This window comes from Centroberyx gerrardi, chromosome 11, assembly GCF_048128805.1.
Source record: "Centroberyx gerrardi isolate f3 chromosome 11, fCenGer3.hap1.cur.20231027, whole genome shotgun sequence".
NCBI lineage: Eukaryota > Metazoa > Chordata > Actinopteri > Beryciformes > Berycidae > Centroberyx > Centroberyx gerrardi.
Genome location: NC_136007.1, coordinates 21,448,376 through 21,471,819, shown reverse-complemented (window position 1 = coordinate 21,471,819; position 23,444 = coordinate 21,448,376). Strand labels below are relative to the sequence as shown.

The 23,444-nt window shown below is 43.0% G+C and overlaps 2 protein-coding genes across 2 annotated transcripts; both read left to right on the top strand.

Moving 5' to 3' along the window:
- The first annotated feature begins 275 nt into the window (after nucleotides 1-275).
- Nucleotides 276-20,650, top strand: c2cd2l (c2cd2 like). Its single transcript, XM_071901385.2, has 15 exons — nucleotides 276-554; nucleotides 865-1,317; nucleotides 10,816-10,911; nucleotides 11,525-11,644; nucleotides 12,547-12,657; nucleotides 13,233-13,346; nucleotides 13,529-13,628; nucleotides 13,716-13,848; nucleotides 14,354-14,418; nucleotides 14,725-14,846; nucleotides 15,549-15,720; nucleotides 15,849-15,941; nucleotides 16,673-16,806; nucleotides 17,395-17,608; nucleotides 18,277-20,650. The coding sequence occupies exons 2-15, from the start codon at nucleotides 949-951 to the stop codon at nucleotides 18,525-18,527; spliced, it is 2,094 nt and encodes a 697-aa protein (XP_071757486.2). The 5' UTR covers nucleotides 276-554; nucleotides 865-948; the 3' UTR covers nucleotides 18,528-20,650.
- Nucleotides 20,651-22,042: 1,392 nt separating this feature from the next.
- Nucleotides 22,043-22,851, top strand: h2ax (H2A.X variant histone). Its single transcript, XM_071901057.2, has one exon. It carries the CDS (start codon nucleotides 22,117-22,119, stop codon nucleotides 22,543-22,545), a length of 429 nt encoding a protein of 142 aa, XP_071757158.1. The 5' UTR covers nucleotides 22,043-22,116; the 3' UTR covers nucleotides 22,546-22,851.
- The last annotated feature ends 593 nt before the right edge of the window (nucleotides 22,852-23,444 follow it).

Below are 23,444 nucleotides of genomic sequence, written 5' to 3'. Positions count from 1 at the left end.
AATTTCAACATTATCCCTGGGGCTATGTCCCAATGATTATATACAAATAAATTGATCGATATTTCACACTTCTTAACTTTCGCGCTTTTATTTTGAAGGCCAACGCATCTCGTTGTGGAGATTCTCCGTCCGCCTTCCACTTCCCTTTTTACCGTCTTCCTTTTTTTCCCAGTCGCGTCCTTCCCCTCCGTTTCTATGGACGACCAGCTAATATAATACCATGTGCGCCATCTGTAGGCCACTGCTGTTCTTTGTCAGAGCAAAGGTACCGTGGAGAGGGGTAGGCAGGTTACGATCAGCGGAGATTTCCAACCTACTGTAGCTGATAATGCATGAAGCGAGTGCAGGCTCTTTATTGAATCGATAAATGACAGCAGTTGTGCGCGCAGAGGAATCGATCGGAACATCGCTGATGGCTCTGAGATGGGAGAAACACGTTTAGTTTGTTGTTGACACAGCGCTGCATATCGCCATGAAGCCAGCTTCATGTTACCCATTTCTCGCCTTCGATGCTTTCACTATCGCTTGCTGCTCGGACCATTCAAGTTAAAGCGGTAGGTTGTTCCGTAAAATTGATTGGCAACGTCATGTTTAGTCTGTCAACCTGCACTTGATCGTCCTCTTCTGTAATGCATGATTCATTTTTCTGTTATCTACGTAACGCAATTTCTCAGCGCACTGGATTCTGCTTCAAGCACACATGCGGTGTTTTAACGTGACCTAAAATAAGCAAACTAGAGTATAAGGCAGTCACATCCACCATGCCAGTGTTTCCCTGGGTATTCTGGGATATTCCTCAGTTATAGCCTGTAAGTAAGCCATGCACCAAGGTACTGACTGTCAGTTTTCTGCTGCCACTCACAGGCGTACGGGGGCTGACCTGCTCTGACTGACAGTCCTGATCTTTCCGCCTGGCTGTGATGATATGAGAGGCCCGAGGAGACCGTGATGGAGCTGCAGGACTTGGGCTGGCTGTGTCTGGTGGGGCTCTTCCTGGCTTCCCTGCTCATCGTGCTGGCATGGCTGCTCCAGTACTCACTGACCGTGCTGCGTCTCTGGAGAGCCAAGAAGAGAGCCAGGCAGGACGGGGCAGAAACAGAAACGGCCCGGCGGCTCCCCCTCACCCGGTCCCACCAGACCCAGGCAGGAGGCGTGTGGGGCTTCCTGCTAAAGCTCCGCTCCGGCCGTGACGGAGGGCCGGCCTCTGAGGCGGGGGTTAAAGGCCTGTTGACCTCTCTCTTCTCCTTCAAGTCCTTCAGGGAACACTGGCAGAGAGCTTGGGTCCGTGCTCTGAATGAGCAAGCTTGCAGGCATGGGGTAAGTTAATTTGATTTCTTTAAGCCATTTACATAATGCTAGAAGCACTACATGAGAATGCAGTGTTGGAGGTAGCGGCAATCAGAGAGAGCTGAATAAACAGACATTAGATATCCACTGTACTCGGATGATGCCAGTGTTTAGGTGAGTACACCTAAGGTTACCTCACTAAGAAGAGACATAAATAGTTTAGCGCAGGCTGATACAGTTGGTTTGGCCTGCGCCCATGTGTGCTGGAAGTGTGTGTGTGTGTAGGCAGGTAGGCTGCTGAGTGGAGGTGTGGGAGTTGGAGTGTCACTAATCGGGAAGAGGATGGGGCAGGGCCTTGCGTAACAGCTCTGAATCAATGCACATAAAAGCGGAGAGGCAAGACCAATCAGCCCAGCCACAGTGTGAACACCCACATTTCATAAAAATAGACCGATGCTCAAGCCTGTGGGGGAAAAAGCATGTGGTTCAGCTGCATCGGGAAATGGCAAAATGGCTGTCATTGCTGAAGACAGAAGAATGATTGCATCAAGTGTCTTGCAACGTATGTCCTTGACTTGTGTCAGCCGTCAGTATTGCAGTAGAGTTCATCACATTGTGTAAAACATGGTGTCTTATTTAGCCTGTGCCAGAATGTTTCACCCATAAACCATCTTTGGATTCAGTGTGTATCTTCTCTTCCATGCTGTCAGTACCCCCGACAGTTGGTAATCCGCTGTGAGTTGGAGGCATATAGAAAGCTTCTGAAGGTTTTGCTCCTTTTAAATGCTGCTTTTGATCTGTGTGTATCAAAGTCAGCCACACAGTCAGATGTTTCCTATGAGCGCTGGAAGAGGGGATGGATCCTCTACCCCCCACTGAGAAAGTGTGTGTGTGTGTGCATGTGTGTATGTTGAGTTGAGTTGGCAGGGAGTTTAAAGGGGTCAGATCAATCCACAGGGTGAACGCAGATAACAAACTGCGCTTGGTTCTGATTGAAAACCTCACCTCGGGAGTTCAAGTGACGACATTGGAGATTAGATATTCATTCATTGATGCCACATCCCGGATGCTGCAAGTAGGTTATGAAAAGAATGTGCTTGGTGCGTAGGCAAACGATGCAATTAATGGTGCGTTTTTGTTAGGCAACCAACAGAACAGAACACTTGTAATACTGGAAGACACTCCATAAAGCTGCGGCCTCCGTAACAGTTTATGTTTGTTTATCGTTTGTTTTCTGACAAAATAGCATGTGAGGGCAATCTTTAGCAGCCAACTTGGAAGACCCGGATGTCTGACTTTTCCCACCTGCGCATGAACAACAAAAATCGTGTAATGGCGGAAATCCCAGATCCGGATCACCACCAAAATGTAATCAACTTCTCCATGGGCAAAAGGCGATCTGTCCAACAAATTTCAGCCAAATTCGTTTGTAACTTTTTGAGATATCTTGCTAGCAAACAGACAGACAGACAGACAGACAGGGGTGAAAACATAACCTCTGTCCAACTCATTTGGTGGAGGTAAAAAAAAACACTTGCAATAAAAATAAAGATTAACAGACAGTCTTTGTGACGTTCTTTACAACCTTCATCAGATATGAAGAGGACAAGCAGTCATATATCCTAAGACAACAATACATGGAAGTCCAAACACAGATGATAGCTAGTAGTTGACAGTAATAGGAGGACAAACCAGGATAAGAGGAGCTTTCAGAGCTTTGCAGAGTGTGGGTTGTTAAAAACTTGAAAGCACTGATCTTTGGTACTGATTTCTTTCTTTCCCAATGATATGTTTCCTCTGGATGTCATGTTCTTTTTGGTATGCTGCATTGAGCCCGCTGAGCTCTCATTATAGTCGTTTTCCTTGAAGTGTTCAACAGCCTCGGTTTTGTGCTGTAATAAGAGCCTCAGTGGAACAGCTCAGTTTGGTTCTCTGAAACTGCCAAAGGTAGACTCTAAGAAATTATGGCAGATGGGAGTGTGCTATGCTTAAAGGTTAGCTTACAATAATGATTAGTCGATCCGTTGTAACCTTTGCTCTTTGTTATCAAGAGCACTTACGTTGGAGTGAGTGGTAAACTATAAACTATAACTATACTTAAAAAAAAATACTATAGCTAACAGAGTTAAGATCCTGCTGAAAGAGTGATATGGATGCAAAGTGGCTTTTCCAGAGGAGAAACACACTATCTGTTTATTTCTTAAACAATACCATGTGCTTGAAAAAGTATTGCTAGTCTCCTCAATAAAACAAAACAAAAACATAAAAACTTGCAACGCTGGAAGCCGTTCGACTGCTCATAGCAGAGACACTGTTGGGGATAGAGTTGGTTATTGAACTCTAAATAGCTTTGTGGAAGTAGTAAGTACTAAATGCATGAGGGATGTTAGGAAATGAGATGGGGTGCTTTTACGGGATTGTGTCTTTAAAAAAAAAAAAAAGGTGGCTATTCATATTTTTCAGGAACAGCCATATGTATTGCTGTTATGTGAAAACCTCAGAGCTATTTTGGTGATTTTCATGTTTTAACTTCACTTGAATGGTTGTCTAATGGTTTTCTTGTGGGTTGATCTATCATAACTCTGTGGCCCTTGGGCTTATGAAACCCTTTCAAAACCTCTTTAGATGAACTCAAAAATACAAGGGGGTCAGGCTAAAGACAAGGCTTCTTTGTTCCTGAAAAGTTGACATTTTGGAGATGCAAGGATTTCACCCAGCAGTGACGATATACAGTATATAATGCTTTTTTTTAAGTTCTATCTCCAGACTGGGTGAATGCGTCAGTGGTGGAGGAGACAGAAACAAGCTGTTTATCCATGTGGTGTTTAATTTGTGAACCGGCAGCGTGAGCCAAGGCTTGTCGAGCTGCCTCATCACAACAGGATATCTGCGGGTCACTGTGTCTGCACGCAGGGCTCCCTGTGATTTCAGATGCAGTCGGGGCATATGCAAATCAATTGTCAATTTGTTATTAAAAGTCAGAACATTACAATCACATTACACTTCACGATTGTGGCTTATCCAATAGAAACACCTACAGGACATAATGCAAGATCCAGTGTAGCCTAGTGGTTGAAGAGACCGTCCTGTAACTGAAAGGTCACATGCTTGATCCCTTCAACAGCCCCATTTAGCCTCAGCCAAATGCCTAAAATGTAAATCTAAACATTGTTGACCCTATATTACCATTGTGTCTAGCATTCGGTGTAATGCCATAACTTTTAATAACCAATTCACACGTACTGTCCACACACCTGTATTGTTTGGCACGATTTCTCTTAGTTGTGATTTGGTTTGCCTTGTGTTACGTCTTTTTCACCCCCACCATCCTGACTGGAAAAACCTGCTGGAGGGGTTGTGGCACTATGGCAAGTATTAGGTGGCCAGAAGCGAGTCACATCGCATTCTTTGCTTCTCGCATAAGCACCTGCCACCTGCCAGGCATGTTGCTGCGGCCACTTAGGAAACGGACACTTTAGCAACAGCCAAAACTATGGTCCCGAAGACTCACATTCTACTCTGCCTTGCATATCATGATTATGTTTCTGCATCAGGCAAAACACGAGCTCCCCTGGAGGAACACGGCACCGTGACGATAAGGCATCGGTGTCATCATGTAGGGATTAACACGTGAATCCTTTATGGCATTAACCCCAAGTAACGCTCTGGCATTTAAGCTGCTGACAGATCTTTTTAAATAATTATGATGAAATTTATCCAGATAAAGACGAGATGAATGAGCCCATATGTTGTAGGTTGAAGTCATAAATATGGTTCAGCAAAGCTGTTTTTCTGCTGGCCCAGCTCAAGTCCCATAGGGGCTTTTGGGCTTTTTTATTGGATTTTGATTGTTTGTTTTGATTTTGATTTTTCTCCTTCTGCTGTTATTCAAATTCCTGTAAGATCCAACATGATAGAGACTTGAAACTTTGCATCATACTAGATAGTGCTGTGCATTGGCTTCAGTGAAGATTCAGAGGGGTCATAATTCCAACACCATGAGTCCAGTGTACATAAAAGTTTCACATATCCACCTGTATCCTCCATGAAATCATCATAAACATGTTCATCGTCAATCAGACAAATGAACACTATGACATTTTAGATTTGAATGTATGGGGCCTTATAACTGCTATAAGTTAATATCTTTGAATTTGGTAGGCCCTCCAGTTCAGGGCCAACTGTTAGATAATATATGACGTTCAGTTTCAATTGATGCATGTTGGAGCAGCCTGTAAGTGTGGCCTATCACATAATGGTTTATAAGATTGAGTTAATCTTAAGCTTGATATTCCTCTCAGGACCTCTATGTTCTTCATGCATGTGTTTAGCTTTTCACAGTAATGTGGCGGTTCAACATTGAGTTGTTCAATAGGAATCTCATGAGGATGGCTGATTCTTTTCTTATAAACACCTCTCATCTTGGTGGTATTTGCCTTTTAGGTAAAAAGTGAAATTAGCAAAAGTCAAGCAGCACTTGAAGGTCCTTTGATTTTATAGAGCTATTAAGCTTTAAAAAGATGTTGTGTAGCGCTGTACTTGGTGACTTATAATGATTTGATTTTATAATTTTATTCTGTACCTATTAGCATTTGCTTTAGCTGTAGTATACTTCATTTAATGATGCGTATTTTTTTTATGTTAAGATTTCATAAGTGATATTCAGTATGTATTGGATGTACTGCATGTGCTGGTTGAATGAAGGCTGCTCAGCTCGTACAATTCAGTGTTTCCAAAAGGTTATGGAGGTTATTTGTGGTGGTGACTGGCTGGTGGGGGGGCTTAATCATTCATTTTTGTTTTTGTGTTTTGTGTGCATGTTCATTTTCACTTGTTAAGCATGGCTGTAGTTTTGAATTACATGACTCAGAAGTCTGGCTTGACTGTCTTTGGAGATACTCTCTTCAGCCTAATATCTTTCCTGACTACTCACTGCAGCAAAGAGTGACGTAATGCAGGGGCACTCCTATACTCAAGTAGGTCCATGTAAACACAGGCCAACGGCATTGCTAGCTTACTAGCCAACAGCCCATCCCACTAATTGTGAGTCCAGTCAGAACGCTGTGTGCCTGTAGCATAACACTGCCTCCTTGGAGGAAACCTGATCCAGGCCCCTGAACTGCAGTGAATATTCAAAACCATTGGCACGGTCAACGAGACAAGACTAACAAGTAAAGAGGGATTCAGGGGGCTGAATCCTGGCAGGAAGGTTGGAGTGGATAGATAAAGATAACGGAAGAAAACTGTGCATGCTAATGTGCTGTTGAGCCAGTTCAGGGCATTGGTGTTGCATGGGATTTTCAGCCTAGTGCTTGTGTACTGGCTCGACAAACACAGTGCTGATACGAAGTGACAAGGTGTTAGTGGCAGGACCCCACCCCGCCTCTTCCCAAGAGATTTGGTTGTCTGTGTCTGTAAAATAAACCACATAAGAAATTATAATCAGATGACTCAGCTGGTATAGATGGTGAGGGACCTGGAGTGTCTTGCAGAGTGTCTGTGGTAGAAGCACCACATTCATCAGCGTTCTTAAGAGACGGGTTAGAGGTGGGAAGTACCACCCCAGGGTGGGGAGGTGAGGGGCTGAGCGCTGGACTCGTGCTGCAGCTGTGTTCTTCACCGCAAGGTTGGAGAACGTGTCAAGTCTACCTCTAGTTTAATGATGATGATTTATGATGATGATTTATAGGGTCGCTAAGAAGATTCTCCCTCTCCCTCTCCCTCTGTCTCTGTAATCCAGGGATTTGGCGTGAGGCTTCATCACAGCTGGTTATGGTTATGTCAACAGAAGGACGTCCTCTTGCTGCATACACACATACTGTATATGTCAGTGCAAAACAAATCACCTCTATCGATTTACCCACCGCTCTCCCCAATGCACAAACAAGCACTTTCTTACAATACAGTTAAGCATGGCATGGCACCATACATTGCTTACTTCTAATACTGGGCACAGCTTTCATCATCTGATTCATCTGTGTGCGTCTCCAGATGAATGTGTTTGACTCGGTGTGGTTCCTCTTAAACATGAGCAGGCTAATACACAGCAGCATAACTAACTAACTGCTGCAGCAATTCTGTCTTTGTGGTCTCCCCTCTGCACCTCAGGACAGGATTTGGAAATCTGCGGCGTTATCTGCGACTGACGTGTGATGCAGCTTCTTTCATTACTCATTTGTTTATCCAGAGGAAATGTCTGCCTGCGGAAGTATTACTGAGGAAGCCCCTGGATATAATCTTGCCTTGGCAAAAGGACTTGATATGAGCCTATTCAGATGACTCGAGCTGGATTAGTGTGTGGAGGAGGCTTGAAGGACTAGACTGGCTGGCCTATCTATCTAGACTAGGAAACTCCGGCTGTATCAAAGCACAAGAATCCTTTCGGCCTGCATGTGCTTCCGGCACATGATGTCAGACCATCGTCACTGAGTTGAGTGGGTGGTGGGAGAGGCATTGTGGAGCGCACCAGTGTGCATCTGGAGGGAAGAAGGCACCCTGTCCATCCAAGATCTGCAGTTACAAAGAGCCTGGTGATTAGCTCAAGGCCACAATTCACTCCTTCCGCCTCTGACTCAGCTGTTGGTAGACGATAAATGCCCTGCGATTATGCTCAAGTAGATTCCCTCTTTTAACGACGGGGGACATTAACAGTCAGTGCTCATTATCTATGATAGGGCAGGAAACAAACCTTTACTTCCATCACTCACAGTGGCTGATGGATACAAATTCACCAGCCACTTTCGCTTACCAACCAGTATGATTTTTACAATGGAAAATAGAATAGAATAATAGAATGGGGACATAGTCACTTCCAACAGTTGCAACAACCTGCGTGTTCATCTTATTGAAATGTAGACTCAAATGTTTTCCTTTCCACCTCCAAAACATGGATGCTGGGTGTTTTATAGTGTTCTCAAAATTGCAGAAGCTCACTTGTATGTTGGCGCCTGTTTGCTGTTGGCTTTTTTTTTTTAACACCGTTGCAGCCTGAACCTCAGAGATGACATGCTGCTAAGAAAGGGTAGGAAAGGGGGATGAGGGTCAACAAAAGCTAGAGGCGAGGCGTATTTCTGGTTGACCCACATGCCCTTCAGAGGCTTTTAGCCAGCCGGACCCAAAGGGGTGATGCTGACAAACCTGAAGTGACACCATGGATGTCCTCAGGACCCGTCTCTCTCCAGAAATACCCCCTGCATATACACTCACTTGAACAGCGGTGGTTCACAAGGACAAATCCGTGGTTAGACTGTTAGCGTTGCCCTCTCCATGACAGAATGAGCCATAGCCTATAGCCTGGGCCAGGTGGGTATCATGCACAACACCACAATGCACCAGATAGTCGGTGGCTAAGAAGCCAATGGATGCAACATGTCTAGGTTAAACTTTCATTGGAAGGAATTGCAAACCATAAACCTGCAGCCAGTTTTATTAATACAGACAGATGAGCAGGCTGAGAAATGAATGTATCCTAGCCTATACCGTAAGGACTCTATTTAGTAAAAAATACGATTTAATGTTTTCCAACCATAAATTATTTCAGGGACATGATACAGACCTAAAAATGTAGAAAACAAGGCTAGGTGTCCCCAGTGATGGCTGGGCCGTTCTGGCCACACATCCAAGCATGCATGCTCCAAAACTGAGAAACTGGCAGTATGTTAACCCCCAGGGCAATGCATAGTGCTGTGCCTACAGCCCAGCCCAAAATCAAAGCTTAACAGAAAATTATATTAGCAACCTCCTGTCTATGAAAAACAACAATGGCTGGAGTTTTGATTACTTAACCTTCTCTCGGGCATGTAAGATTTTGATTGACGCATCTTGCCAAGCCTGTGCTACTGTGTTAGAGGCTGTTTTCCTGGAGAAACACATAAATAAAGTGCTGTCAGTTTGTTTTAATCACAGATTAGCAACACACAAATCTGTGCTGTAATTGGTCATTTCGCCTGCGCTGTCTAAAGTGACTTGTCATAAGCTGAGCTCTGATCCCTGTTTTTGGGGGCTTATGAGTATTCAGCTTTGCAAATTGTAATGCTGTTTTTCCAGAATGTTGGGAACCCAAGAAAATTGACATTCAGGGGATTTGGTCACAAAATTGCTCTGATTCATAAGTGGTACGCTGGTGTCTAAGACATGAAATATGTTAATACAAATCTGCAAGTCATGCACAATTATAGCCCTATGAATAACGGGTTCTGCTAAAACCACACAATCTAAAATACATCACATCATATTTGTTCCTGCACTGTGGCAGTGATGGCTGGTTGGGTGACTGAGCAGTTCGAGAAGGCCATCTAAACCGAAGTAAACACAGTAGGTTGTACGGTGTGGTCATGTGACTGCAGTGTTGGTCCAGGGATCCTGCGTAAGCTTGCAGCATTGTTCTTGGCTTCCTGCCCTTCTGGCTGGAACACTCACTACGTGCTCCACTCAAACATGCACACACACACACACCAGACACACACACTTTGTTATATCACCCTACCACCTCGGCCCCGCCCCCACAGTTCTGTTTGATAGAGATTGGACTTAGACCTAGAGGAACATATGCCCGGACAATGGGGGATTTGTTTTCTCTCACTCGCATTTCCCGAGCCAGTTAAAGCTATCCAGTGAAACAGATCTACTAATTCTCTGGCACAGGTACAGAGTGATAGTGAACCGCGTAGTCCACCGGTGTTTCCACTGTTCCGGCAAAGCTTGCCTGACTGAGATACTATGTCCTGGTGTCTTCCAAGTCCGACACACATACAGAACCTGCTGCCCTCCTGTTAGTGTGCCTAAGCATTCTGCCTCGACTGATACGGCCTTGATGATGGATGCTGTTGGGAGCCGGAGTAGCAGTAAAATCAATGTGAATCCACAGCTTCTACATCCATTGCAAGGACCCATTTTAACTTGAATGTCCCCAGTACCGCCCTTTGGTCAAGCATATGTTGCATGTTTTTGCCAAATCCTCCAGGCATTTGTCATGAGTGCACACAACCACAATGCTGTCTGTGCTAAAGTCACAGTTTTTCTTTGCCATGTCATACTAAATTCAATAATGTGCGGGTTGTGGGCCACAGTCTCTTCACATCCCTACACATAATGTTAGACTTAAGTGGCACCTTATGGGCTTCTCTTTATCAATCTAGTTGAGGTTGCTGTGGCAGGGAAGTGGGTTTATGTGCAAAAAGCTGTTGTTTTTCTTTGCTAAATCATTATATAATGTGGAAGATCACTCCAAGCCATAATGAATGGATAGAGTTCTTAGACTTCTGAACACCATATTCTCCTGAAGAAATATGCTTAAAATTCACAAAACTCCCCAGTTAATTTACATTTCAGAGAATGAGACAGCGGCAAGTTTCATCAGCTAATTGGCTAGAGATCCTTAAGGAATATGACTAACTGCTTGGCCAGTTCTACTGAAATCATATCACCGCAGTACAACATCTTTTATGTCATTCCCAAGTGTCTCTTCCCTTTCGGTTGATGTTGTCTTATGTAAGATTTAGGACATTTGTTCTCTTCTGTCTTTCTCAGAGCTCCATCCAGATCACTTTTGACAGCAGTCTCCAGCTAACTGCTTCTTCTGCAATACATAGTGTGACCTGCACTGACCAATCAGCACATTGTATGGTAAGTAAAGTCACTTTAAATTGATAGATATAAATAGTCTTTGTAATCTCTCAAGCATTGCCCCTTCCTTATTTTTGCCAACTTCATTATACCTGTAAAAAAAAAACATATTAATAACTTATAAAGAAACCATCTTCAACACCCAGCTAGCCAGTAAACTTGCTACAGCAGTGATCATGTCCAAACTATGATGATTTCAACAAAGTTGACCATTGCAGACTCTACTTTTATCTTGGAGCAGGTCTGTGTTGCTCTCACAATACTTTCTCTTTCATGCACAAGTTTGCAGTCCAAGAGATAATTGTGCAAAAAACAAATGGTATCAGGCCAAGCAAAACACTAGTGCTATACTAGAAATTAATATAACTGTTAAAAATTAAATAAATAATTTAGTTCTGGCTGTGAAATGATGGCCTTGATACTGGTGTAATTTTGTGTGTGTGTGTGTGTGTAGATACTCAACTTCAGACACAAGGAAGAACAGATGTATTGTAGTTTCTTCTGGTGCATTCCCTTTGATTTTAGTAATGGGTAAATTTGGCTGCATCTCCATGCATTAATGGATATTTCCCATTCCAATGTCATTCTTCGACAACCTTTTCTCATTTTCTAGGTTTTACACTGTAAATGTTGGGTGGACACGGTGACATTTCCAGTGACGGTCACCCAGCAGTCACCAGCTGCCGTTTCCATGGACACCTACCAGGTCACTATAGAGCCTATGGTGACACAGGTACAATAGCACACCATCTGGATTTTGCAATTTGCACATTTGAGGGCATGCTTCTCAAACCAGCGAGAATGCCAGGGCTTCATTTGCATTGTTATTCAAATATGTAAATTTACATGTAAAGTGCATGTAATGGTTCTGCTATTACATCACGTGTAGGAACATTGATGCTCTATCCCAATTTCATGTAGATCAACCCATTATAATCTTTAAAGGTGCTACATGTAGCATTTTCAAACGTGAACGTATTATTGTCAAATTAAATGCAATACCTTGGTATAATTACCATAAACAGAGACAATGGTCAAGATGATTGGCAGCCTCTATCTCATGCCAGTGGTATTGTTAGTGCGAGTGTTTCTTAAAATTGAGATCACATTTCCCCGTAAACCCAGTTGCTTCTTGTCGTAAAGAGGATGTTGCTACTTGTCCTTCCTCCTCCAGATGTTGCTCTGCATCTGTTTGTTTTCTCTTTCACTTAACATAAAGACGCTGGAAGTGATTTTTCCATCAGCCTTTCACTCATTCCAGCATCTAACATCGCAAGAAACTCTGAAAGCTTTCGCTCTGTTTGCGCTAGTAGAACAGTGGCCCTCTTCCTGTTTGGCCCAGTAAAGCGAACAGAATTCCTGCAAAATCTGACCCGATGTCACACAATGTAAAATGCAGTGTTGAAGCTGGTAGAGGCTGCCAATCTTCACAGCTATGGTCTCATTTGTTAACAGCAGTTATACTAATCTCTCAAATTAATGTGGTAAAGATTTATGGGTGTTAAAATGCTGCACATAGCACCTTACCGTCCATGTGTTAATGTGTCATAACAGAACTGCTGCACATGTGTTTTGACCCACTTTCCATCTCTGTGTCTAATGTGCTTTCCTTTGCCCCCTGTCTGCCTCCAACAGCTGGTGGTGTGTCTGGAGGAGGTGGAGGACGAGGGACTGCTGGTGTCCTGGACCCTGTCCAAGCAGCCGTCATTCACCCTGAACGTGTCGCCACGCAGGCTGCAGAGACAGGTATCTGCTACTGTTACCACTAATATCATATGACCACCTCATGTAGTCACCAGGGTCCTCATTTGTAAAACTGTGCATAGTTTCCTCATGAGAAGGTTACGTAAGTACAAAAGAGAAAAAGTGCATACAGCCAAAAAATAATCTGATTTATAAAACTGTGCTTACTCTTTCTGTCACGCAAGTTATCCTTTTATAGATCCCAATCAACTTGTAATTTTGCACATGTGAAAAAGCCTCACCTCCCCTCCCATTAACTCCCACATTAGCCATAAATGGTAAAGGCCTGAATGTTACTCTGGGATATTATAATTACAAATCTGTGTAATTTGATATGGGACATAAAGTATTGATTGAAAGGTCAGTAGAACATTTTACTTTATTTGTTGCCACTGCTTGCCATCAGAGTTGCAATTTTGTGTGGAAAGTTGCGTACGGATCTTTAATCCCCCGATTTGTGCACACACAACATTTATAAATGAGTCCCCAGCTGTACAGTTCAGTTTTATGGCAATCCCGCCATTGACGCGCATTGTTTTCTTACTGGAGAGTCATCGGTTTCCTCTTGTCCTTCCCAGGGCGGTGAGGGCGAGGCAGACCTGGGCATGATTAAGGGACTGATAGAGGACACTCTGTTCAGCACTCAGCCAGCCATGGTCCTCAACCTCAAGACCTGTGTATCCAGTCCTGCGGTGAGAAACATTCACATCAAAATGTTTTGCTCTGGGGGGATTTTCCACTAACTTTCAACGATACAATTTCATAACTAGTTTTTAAAAAGAATGCATCGCTATGACTGGATGCTGGATGATAGATCCTATCCCAAAGTGATTTGGCCTTTGAGCTCTGTGTCCTCTCCTCTGCATGCTCCCAGGTCCCCATGGAGTATCTGTCGGCGGGGTTGAACCCCGTGTCCCAGAGTGTCCTTGTACGACGACTACTGCTTCGGCAGCTCAGGGCAACCTGCCATAAAGGTCAGCTTTTTTCCCTCAGCTTCAGATCGTATCTGCTCGGTTTCCCACTGATTGCCAAGGTGTCACCGTGTCACTGCGTGTCTGCAGGTCAGTGGTCCAGACCAGGGGAGCTGTGCTGCGTCCTGAGCCTGGACCAACCCTCCACAGAGAGGAGAACCCGCTTCCTGTCTGTGCCCAGCAGCCCTGCCGCCTCGCTGGAATGGAACGAAGACGTCACTCTGTAAGATGGCATCTGCAGTATCAAATTGCCTTTGATGTGATGTGTCATGAATGCTTACTCATGCCTACATTAAAGGAGAAATCCACACTAAAACAAAATTTGCATGTGTTACTCCTATTGATCTTGGATCAATATTCGTGAGCATGAACACCTATGCCAAAGAAGCAAATTTCATATTCCATAATATCATGAAGCAACACTCTCTGGAGCTGCTGCACTAACTATAACGATGAGTGTGACTTTGTGGAAAGACAAAGTTTGATTTGAGCTTTTACATGCAGGACAGGTTTATTTTACAGAAGGGCTAACAGCTATGAACCAGAAAATTTGCCTCTACTCCTGGGAAATCACCATAACTACTGTCACAATTTCCACAAAGTCTTGTCTCCATTTTACTGTTAATGGATCATTAACAATTACCACAATTTAACATAACTTAATATTAAGCAATTTGTTATTATGTATGTATTTATAGTCTAACACAGCTGTCTCCTGTGTGTTGAAGGGACCTGGGTCCAGAAACCAAAGAGCTGAGAATAAGACTTCTGGAGCGGAACAGCAAGAGGGAACGTAAGGCACCGCTCAATAGTAATTTACTACTGGCTGCTGCTCAGAAACCTGATCAGCAGTATCTTTTAGACTGGTAAAGCAAAATCAAATATGCCCAAAACACAGTTAGTATGCTCACTTCACTGGCCCTTGGTAGCTAGTGTTTTGGGATGTGTAAACTGTCAAAAGATGCTCACATTATGGGCAATAACTATAATTTATGAAATGAACGAAAACGAAACATGTATGACACATGTGTTCATGCTCTCTGTAGAAATGTGTTAGTGTGCTGTTTCATGACTAAGGTCAAATGTTTTTTTCTGGTAGAACTCTTGCCTGGCCACGCCTCCATAGCCTTGGACCTCCCACATAAACTTCCTACCGGACAACACATACTGTCAGTCACTCCAGGCCATGGCTTGGCACCAAACGCTACTGTCACCCTCGAGGTGAGTGACGGTTCAGATGTGGAAACTGATTTTAATGTCATTCTCATACTTTCAAGTTACAGGTTTCTCTTATTTTACATTTCAGTGTTTTTTTATCCAGCATCAATGGAGCTAGAGTGACACAAACATGCACAACAAAGAGGGAGGGAGGGTTGGGAAATGGTCGATACGTAGTCCATTATCATACAAGATTGAAAAGACTCTATAGCCAAGCATAATGGCCGTCTATTTTAGATCCACTTCTAGCCTTTTCAGCTGCCAGCTTGTTGCCTTATTTCCTTCTTGCAATCTGCATATTTATTTTCTCTGATTTCCAAAAACAGCATAAACATCTACTGTATCCCTGCAGGCCAACGTGTCAAATTGGCACTACATTCCCTATTGCGCTCTAACAAAACAGACAAATAACCTGCAGGGAGTACAAGAAAGATCCCAAGCTCTACTTCTCCTGCACCCCCTGCTGTAACCTGTTATACCCACAGGTGTTAGTCATTTAAAATGGATTTTCCCAGCAGGTACAATCTCAGTTTAAAAACACGTTGTTTTTTTTAAAGCGCCCACCCCTAAAATACACTTTGTCAGTTGTCAAATGAAAAGCACAGGTTATTGTGAGAGCATCTGACTTATTGCCTCACTTACGCCCAACGTACAGTAATTCGACGTGCAAAGACCAGTATTAATTGTGTTTTTTGACTCCTCCAGTTGCTGTACGTGGAGTCAGAGGAGCCTCGCAGCAGCCACAATGCTATGCCACTCCGTTCCTCACTCACACCCACCAAGAAGGTAGACGTGGACCGGACCATCATGCCAGACGGAACCGTCGTCACCACTGTCACTACCATCCAGTCCCGACCCAAGCTAGACCGCAATTCAAGTGAGTTTGCGGCTTACATGATTGTATTGCCACAGGGCAAGTATGTAATAAATAAAAGATAAGAGAATGCTGCAGTGATAACAGTAACGATGACATGAAATGACACTGATAGTGATGGTGACTTTCAGGTGATTCCCCCATGTGTTCCCCGTCCAAAGTGGAGGTGACTGAGAAGAAACCCACCATCCTGTCTGATGGCAGCACCAGCCCCAATCCCAGCAGTGAGTTCTGGACTGAACATGTGGTTTCCACGGCCAAACCTACTATTTTGCATAACAGATGCAAAATAGGACAAGCACCAGGCAGCTGTGTAACATGAGATGAGAGGAATGCACTTCACAGTGCGCAGGGTGCACTTTGAGTGCAGGTTCTCCTGTCCAATGAGCTCATTGACTTCCATAACAGGATTATACAAGGAAACTGCAATTAAAGCACAAGCTACCTACAAGCTGTATTTTCACATATAGTTGTGGGAGGGTGATCATTTATTTTTCTTATAAATTTCAGGAACTGGACTCTAATGCCATCACTAATTAGTGGATTAGTGTCCATTCGAAACCTTAAAATCCCACTGAGAAGTATTGTCGGAAGCAGCTAAACTATTAAAACTATTTTGAATTGAAAATATTATTGAAATTTCGTTACTCAAACCTAAATACAAAGTCTGAGTAACAAATATGACACTGTTTAGTGCCATAATGAAACAAAAGTGTGTATACTTTCATATATTTGACTTTTTATTTTACCTTGATTATATACCTTCACATAACTTTCTACAATCTTCTTTTCAGAATGGAGTACTTTGTGTACGTTCAGACAAAAACTGTGAATTTTCAAATTGCTTTGTGGTGCAGCAAAATGAGGTCATGGCTGCGTAAAGTTTTGAGACTGTCTGTATATTGCAGTTTGCCAGTATAATGCTTATTTACATGTTTGTGTTTGTGTTGCTCAGAGGACGGCCCTCTCTCTAACGGCTTGGACCCTGTTGCAGAAACTGCCATTCGGCAGCTGACAGAGTCGGCCTGCAAAGTAGCGAGGAAGACGCCTACTAAAAGGAGCACACTCATCATCTCGGGGGTGTCGAAGGTCAGAGCATACATGTGGTGTCAAATGCAGCGGCCTTCAGAATTACTGGCATCATTGGTAAAACAAAAATAACACAAGTAACGAGCTGTTCTTCACTAAGCAATGCACTATGCAGTGACATGGATCCTGATGAGATTATTTTTTCTGTTCCCACAGTCACAGTCCCTACTGACAGTGGGCCACATTACAGCAGCATGACTTGGTCTTATTACCTGATTTGTGTCTGAAAGCCCATAGAAATGTACTGAGTGCAAGAGGCTGCACTTTAAACTTGACATAGCATTCACTGGAATGTACAAGTCTCATTATTTAGATGTGTGCTGATGATTGTGACACTGAGAATAAACTACATATTAAAAATATATATATTTTTAATGTTTGCCATTGAATAATATAACATAATAAAAATATATTTTTTACATTTTCTGAGCATAGGATACTAGTCTTTACTTGAAGTGTTTATCTTATCTCTCATTACCCAGAAGCTCTCTGCCGTCAGTCTGCCTCTGATAAAATATTCCTCCGTTAACGTTGCTAATCATTCTGACTCAGACATGACTTGATGATGTCCAGTATCACGCTCATCAGGTTCCGCTCTCAGAGGATGACTGTGCGTTATCGATGGGCTACGCTGCAGCCATGGATGCAGCCATGCATGGCAACCACTACGGGGCGGGGCATCACCAGGACCCGGACGAGACCACACCCTCCGATGTGTCGGAGCGTCCCTCTGTGGACGACGTGGAATCAGACACTGGCTCCACCGGTGCCTTGGAAACCCGGAGCCTCAAGGACCATAAAGGTACCGCAGCCTTTGCCCTGCCAGAACTCACTTCTGTACCAGTGGTAAAGTCAGCTTTAATACTGGTCCCAAAACATGGAAAGAGCCACAGCATCTTTTGATTTCACCAAATATATTTGGTGAATATCTTGAATATTTTATACCCAATGGCAAAAATAGTATGCCATGTGGTCTTGTATAATTCAGTGTGAAGAACACGGCACTAAAACCACCAGGGCTAGAGCTTCGATTTCCACTGTGGCCAGCAAAGCTAAACATGTAATGCTCTGGCAGTGTAAGGTTTTTCAGATAAAAGCATCCTTCAATGATGTGCTCTGTTAATTGCAAATAAAATTTTCATAGTGTTTGAAATCTTGGTTTTGGATTATCCATCAATCTACCACAATTAAGATTACAGACCTGTTTTATTTCAGTTTTTACACATTATTGCCAATGCAAACAAACCTTTTATAGCCTTACGACACATGCAAAACTTTAATTTAGCAGTAACAGACTGTCAGTCCATGTAACAAAAAGCTCAGTCAGTCGATTTGATAAGGGAACTATGCCATGGAATTGATTTAAAAAAAGTAGTAGTGGAGTGAAAGTGTTTCAGCAGGGTTTGCTGTACTGCAATTATGGATTGGCGCTAAAACATAATAATGTTGTAACTTCTCTGCTTCCTCCAGTGGGCTTTCTGCAGAGCGGGACAAAGCTGTTGTTCCGCAGACGACATCGAGAGAAAGACCCCAGCTTCAGCCAATCCCACGAAGACATCTCCAACCTGGGTAATAACTGTGTCGCTGCTGCAACCAGCGGCCGGAAGAAATCTGGCAGCTTCTCCCGGCGTCTCATCAAGCGCTTCTCCTTCCGTTCGTCGGGCAAGTCCAAAGGCAAAGCCGCCGCTAGCAACGGAGGAGCGAGCACACTGGACAACTGACTGTGATGGCGAGGGTCGGAGACGGGTCACCTTAACTGGTCGACAAGGCTTGGCCCGCTCACCTCTATTATTATTGTCAGAAGAACAACCTTGGCAAGAATCCATTTTGTGACGGGCTGTACACCCCGGGTGGGTGGTCACCCCGCGTCTCTTAAAGGAAACCTCTGGGAGGGCCTTCCTCTGGATAGAAAGAGTTGCACCTTCAGGAGAGGAGAGGAGTCATGCTGAGTCACACTCCTGAAGAGGAAATGTGCTTATCAAACCTGTTTGTTTTCGAGGAGAAATGTGCTGCTTGGTGGAGAGGAAAAGGGAATAATGATTACAGTGAAATGTCGTGTTCTGTCTGAACACAAGAGGTCAGTAGAGAGGCGATGTGTGACGGTGACCCTTTTCAGTGGAATTGCTCTTAAATTATTTAATGATATAAAATGCCAGTATGATACTATTGGTTGCACTTTGGACTTTGAAGGTTTTTTTTTACAGCACATGTAAACTTCTTGTGTTGCATAGAGGTAATTTATTATTTATTGCTCTTACTTAAAAAAACAAGTGCTATTTTACCCAAAAAATGAGTCATGGTAGTTGCATTATATAGTAGAGACATTGCTGTGTGTGTTTTTTCCCTGCAAAGGTAATTTTAAACAAATAGTAAGTGAACAAAAATCAACCGGTCTTAATTTAGTTGTAATGTTTATTCAAATGTTCATTGAGATTTGCTTATACATTGGTTTTATAATGTGTTCATAAATGTAACTTATATAAGAAGCAGAAACGGGCAAAGAATGCCTGTTTTTATTTTATTTTTCATATCATAAAGGGACCTTCATTGGAATATTACTGGAATTTTAGCTCATAAATGCAATTAATTCTCAAATTGCCTCTGCTTAAACCTCAACCAGCCTTTTCATTAGAGCCCTCTCTTTAAGGACAGGAGTGGGCAGACTTGTAAATAAATAAATTAAAGCAGACTGTAAAAGAGAATGCATTGCATACTATACAGGATCTCTAGCAGACTCTTCTAGCAGGGCAATGAGTTAAAGCCTTTCAGAATTTGACAGTATACTCTGTCAGTCAATAAACCGTCAGTGAAACTTTGTGCGATTTAAGTTTTATTATCAGGTCCTGCTTTCCTTGTGGCTCCTGCAGACTCCAGTTAATTCAGAAGTGCATTTAAAACACACACCATAGAGTCTTCAGTTAATGCACGCATTCATATTTCATCATTGCAAAAAACGTTTATCGTCATTATTGTACAGCATGTTTGCATATATTGTGCTTACAGAAGAAATGGCTTGCATGGGTCGGATGCAAGGTCACACACATCACATAGGCTGAAAAAAGCAAAACCCATCCTATGTCAACATTTGGGAGCATTTTCACATTTGTTAAAGTTTTATTCCAGAAACAAATCTCACACAAATCACAGTGACAACATTGTTACAATGTTGCAGTTTAGACGGGACAAATGAAGTCTCTGGAACGTGTTTTAGATGCTCTTGGGAGGCATTGGGAGCTACAGGATTGATTTAAATTCAAGTTTACGACAAGGTGGAGCTGAAGTTCTCAGGGCTCGATATAAAGTGTCTACTAGCAACCAGAAATATACGGGGGAAAAACTCAATAATGTCAGTATGGTCCTTTTGATACGATACTGAAACTAAGATTCTAATCAGGGGCATGCTGTATCCTTCAAAGGCAAACAATTAGAATCAATATGTAAAAATGTACATAAGAGACTTAACTCTGGCATCTGTGTTTTGTAAGAGAAAAGTGAAAGATCTTTCACTGTGTGTACCAAGTATATTTCAAATCAACCAAATTAATTAAATTATTTGGATTTCATTTTAAGATTTATTTTGTATTATAATAAAATATAGTTATTAAAAGGGATTGCACTGGTAAAAGGAAAGGCTTTCCCCAGGACTTGTGCTTTACTTGACAAAATTGCAACCAATTTAAAATGTTGAAGAAATGAACAAAGCCACTCCATTGTTTAGAGGCATATAGAATATGGCCTGAATGTGAAACAGAAAACAGCAACATAATTTAAGAGATAACTTATGTATGGTTTAAATTCTTGTGATATTTAAAATGTTTAATTTATTGCAAATAAATTATTTTTGAAGCCTCGCTCAGTCTGGACTCGACTGCATTGTGGTTATTTTGGATACTTTTTTTGGAAGGTAGCATCATTCTGAGTTGTGACCACTCAGTGAGCAGCATGGCAGGGATGTTACACTAGATTAATATTTTTGCTTTCTATAAGAGCACGCATCTGCCTTTTAGATAGAAGCACTCTAAATCGGCTTCAAATAAGCCTAACATTGTCTGGAAGGCAGCAGAATTACTGGTTACACTGATCAGCCTGTTAGGAATATAACCTATAAGCTATAAATCACATATCTGCCTGTGGGTGAGCAGCACACTACTAAATTGAATCATGAAACAAGGATAGACTTTAAGGATAAAGATAGACAAACAAATTTTGTTTGTGTTCCATTTCATCACCAATATTTCATCTTTGTCTGCCTACTCTTGGCACCCTGCAGCCTGACCGTCCTGGAGGGGGATCCCTCTCTGTGAAGCCCATCCCTTTATTTCCTGCTGAGGTTTTTGTGGGAGTTTTTTTTCCCTCTCATTCATGGTCTAAGGTTGGGAGGTGTTGTTTTCTTTTATCGTTTTTATTTATCGTTTGGCCATTGTGAAGCCCTTGAGACTGTGTTAAGGGCTATGCAGCTAAAACCTGACTATAATTTAAATTCAAGTTCTTGGGGAAACAAGCATCATTATTAACCATGAAGCATTATTATTAACTGCAGTAGAATCCCCACAGCCAGAAAAGATTGCTTGCCTTCCAATCTGCAGCAATGCTGCTGAGATCCATGATGGAGATGAATTCAAGTACAGATTTTTACAACTGGCAGTGAAATAGTCAGGTATTTGATAGGTTCAGTGTTACATGTCTCTGTCTACCTGAAAGGCTGATAAACACAGTCCAAGCCGAAATGGATAACCTTCTGACAGTGTTTCTTTTTGAATATCAATTTTATACTTAAATATTGTCAACCATCTGACAATTATTTTTTACAAAAGTAGGCCTTATTGATAAACTGAACATATGGTTGTCTATGTGGTATGCAGTATAAAGGTGCACAAATGTTACATTATTGGCTTTTTTTTCTTCTTCTTTTTTTATTAATCAATGCAGCATTTGGAAAGGCGCCAAAAACTTGAAACTGGAGGGAAAATAATCGATTGGCCTCCTATCTCCGCCCATGCTTGATGGACGTCCATGTGATCCACTCACAACAAGAAGGAAAAGCACAAACCAATCGCTTTCTTCGCCTCTGGAAACCCTATCACGATTGGTTTAAGGCCAGAACACTTTATCCAATAGTCACTAGACTTCCTGTTCACTTTGACCTTTCAAAGCCAATCGCTGAGCAACTTTAATTTCAAAAGCCAATAACATTTTAGGGCGGGACAACACGCGGTGTTTATATGCAGCGTTTGTCGCTGGCTCTCGCAGCATCTGTTGCAAAGCTGAATCTGTAGTGTTTGTTGTGAACAAATCTCCTTAAGATCAACAATGTCTGGTAGAGGTAAAACCGGAGGAAAGGCCCGCGCTAAGGCGAAGACCCGCAGCTCCCGGGCCGGTCTGCAGTTCCCCGTGGGCCGTGTGCACCGTCTGCTTCGCAAGGGTAACTATGCCGAGCGGGTTGGCGCCGGGGCTCCTGTCTACCTGGCCGCCGTCCTAGAGTACCTCACCGCCGAAATCCTCGAGTTGGCCGGTAACGCCGCTCGGGACAACAAGAAAACCCGCATCATCCCTCGCCACCTCCAGCTGGCTGTGCGCAACGACGAGGAGCTGAACAAACTGCTCGGCGGTGTAACCATCGCCCAAGGCGGTGTCCTGCCCAACATCCAGGCCGTCCTGCTGCCCAAGAAGACCGGCCAGGCTGCACCGAGCTCCGGCAAGGCGGGAAAGAAGGCCTCGTCCCAGTCTCAGGAGTATTAGCCGGCTGGCTAATAACTTTTACCCCCCAACGGCCCTTTTAAGGGCCACCAAACATTCATTGAAAGAGTAGCTTTCCCTGTTTACATTGTCTTTCCGTTTTGGCTGTACATCACTTTTGCGCCTGAATTTTGATGAATAAACTTTTGTGTTTTGTAAACTGGTCATTCTCAGTCGCTGTACTTGCTAATTCTAGTGCAGAAAGTTTGCTAGTCATGTTGTGAGCCTAGTATTCAGCCTTGTTTATCTTTTTGAATTGGTCAAACGGTGCTGCTGTGAGACATGAAACGACGGTTGCCTGAACGGAAGGCCTAGTACAGAGTATAAATATCCACATTTAAAATAAAGCATTTCAGTATTAGTCATTCGACGATGACTTTGTTCTCAAGTCATTATGGTGGCCTGTGGTGCTCTTTGGCGCTACTTTTCATTCAGCAGGCCGAAATTTGAGGCGTTTACCTGAGATGCTAAAGGCCTCAGTGAGCTCAGCCCTGCAACATGCACATGGTGCCTTGTTTGTAGGCCGTAACTGCAGCAAACGTTTCAGTTTCTCTTGGGTGTGACTATCTGCAGGCTCCAAGTGACAGAGTTACCTTTAGTTCAAGGTCTGAAATGCGACTAAACGTTTGGATAGTGTTTCAGAGGTTTAGAAGTTGCTGCTCCAGTGCCCTTCTCTTCAGGTGAGAATCTCCCTGCTGCATCCAGACACTGATGCTGCTGTTTTGTTACTTTCCAGGCTTATTTTTTGCTCCTCAAAGTCCAGGATTAGTTGGTATGATGAAATAAATAAAACATGCTTAGAGTGGAAAAGGGAGAGGTGTGTGACGATAATATCCACATGTAGGCCTAATGCAGAGAAAATGGGAATGGCCTGCCTGGTTTTCCTTGTGTCCATAGGCTAC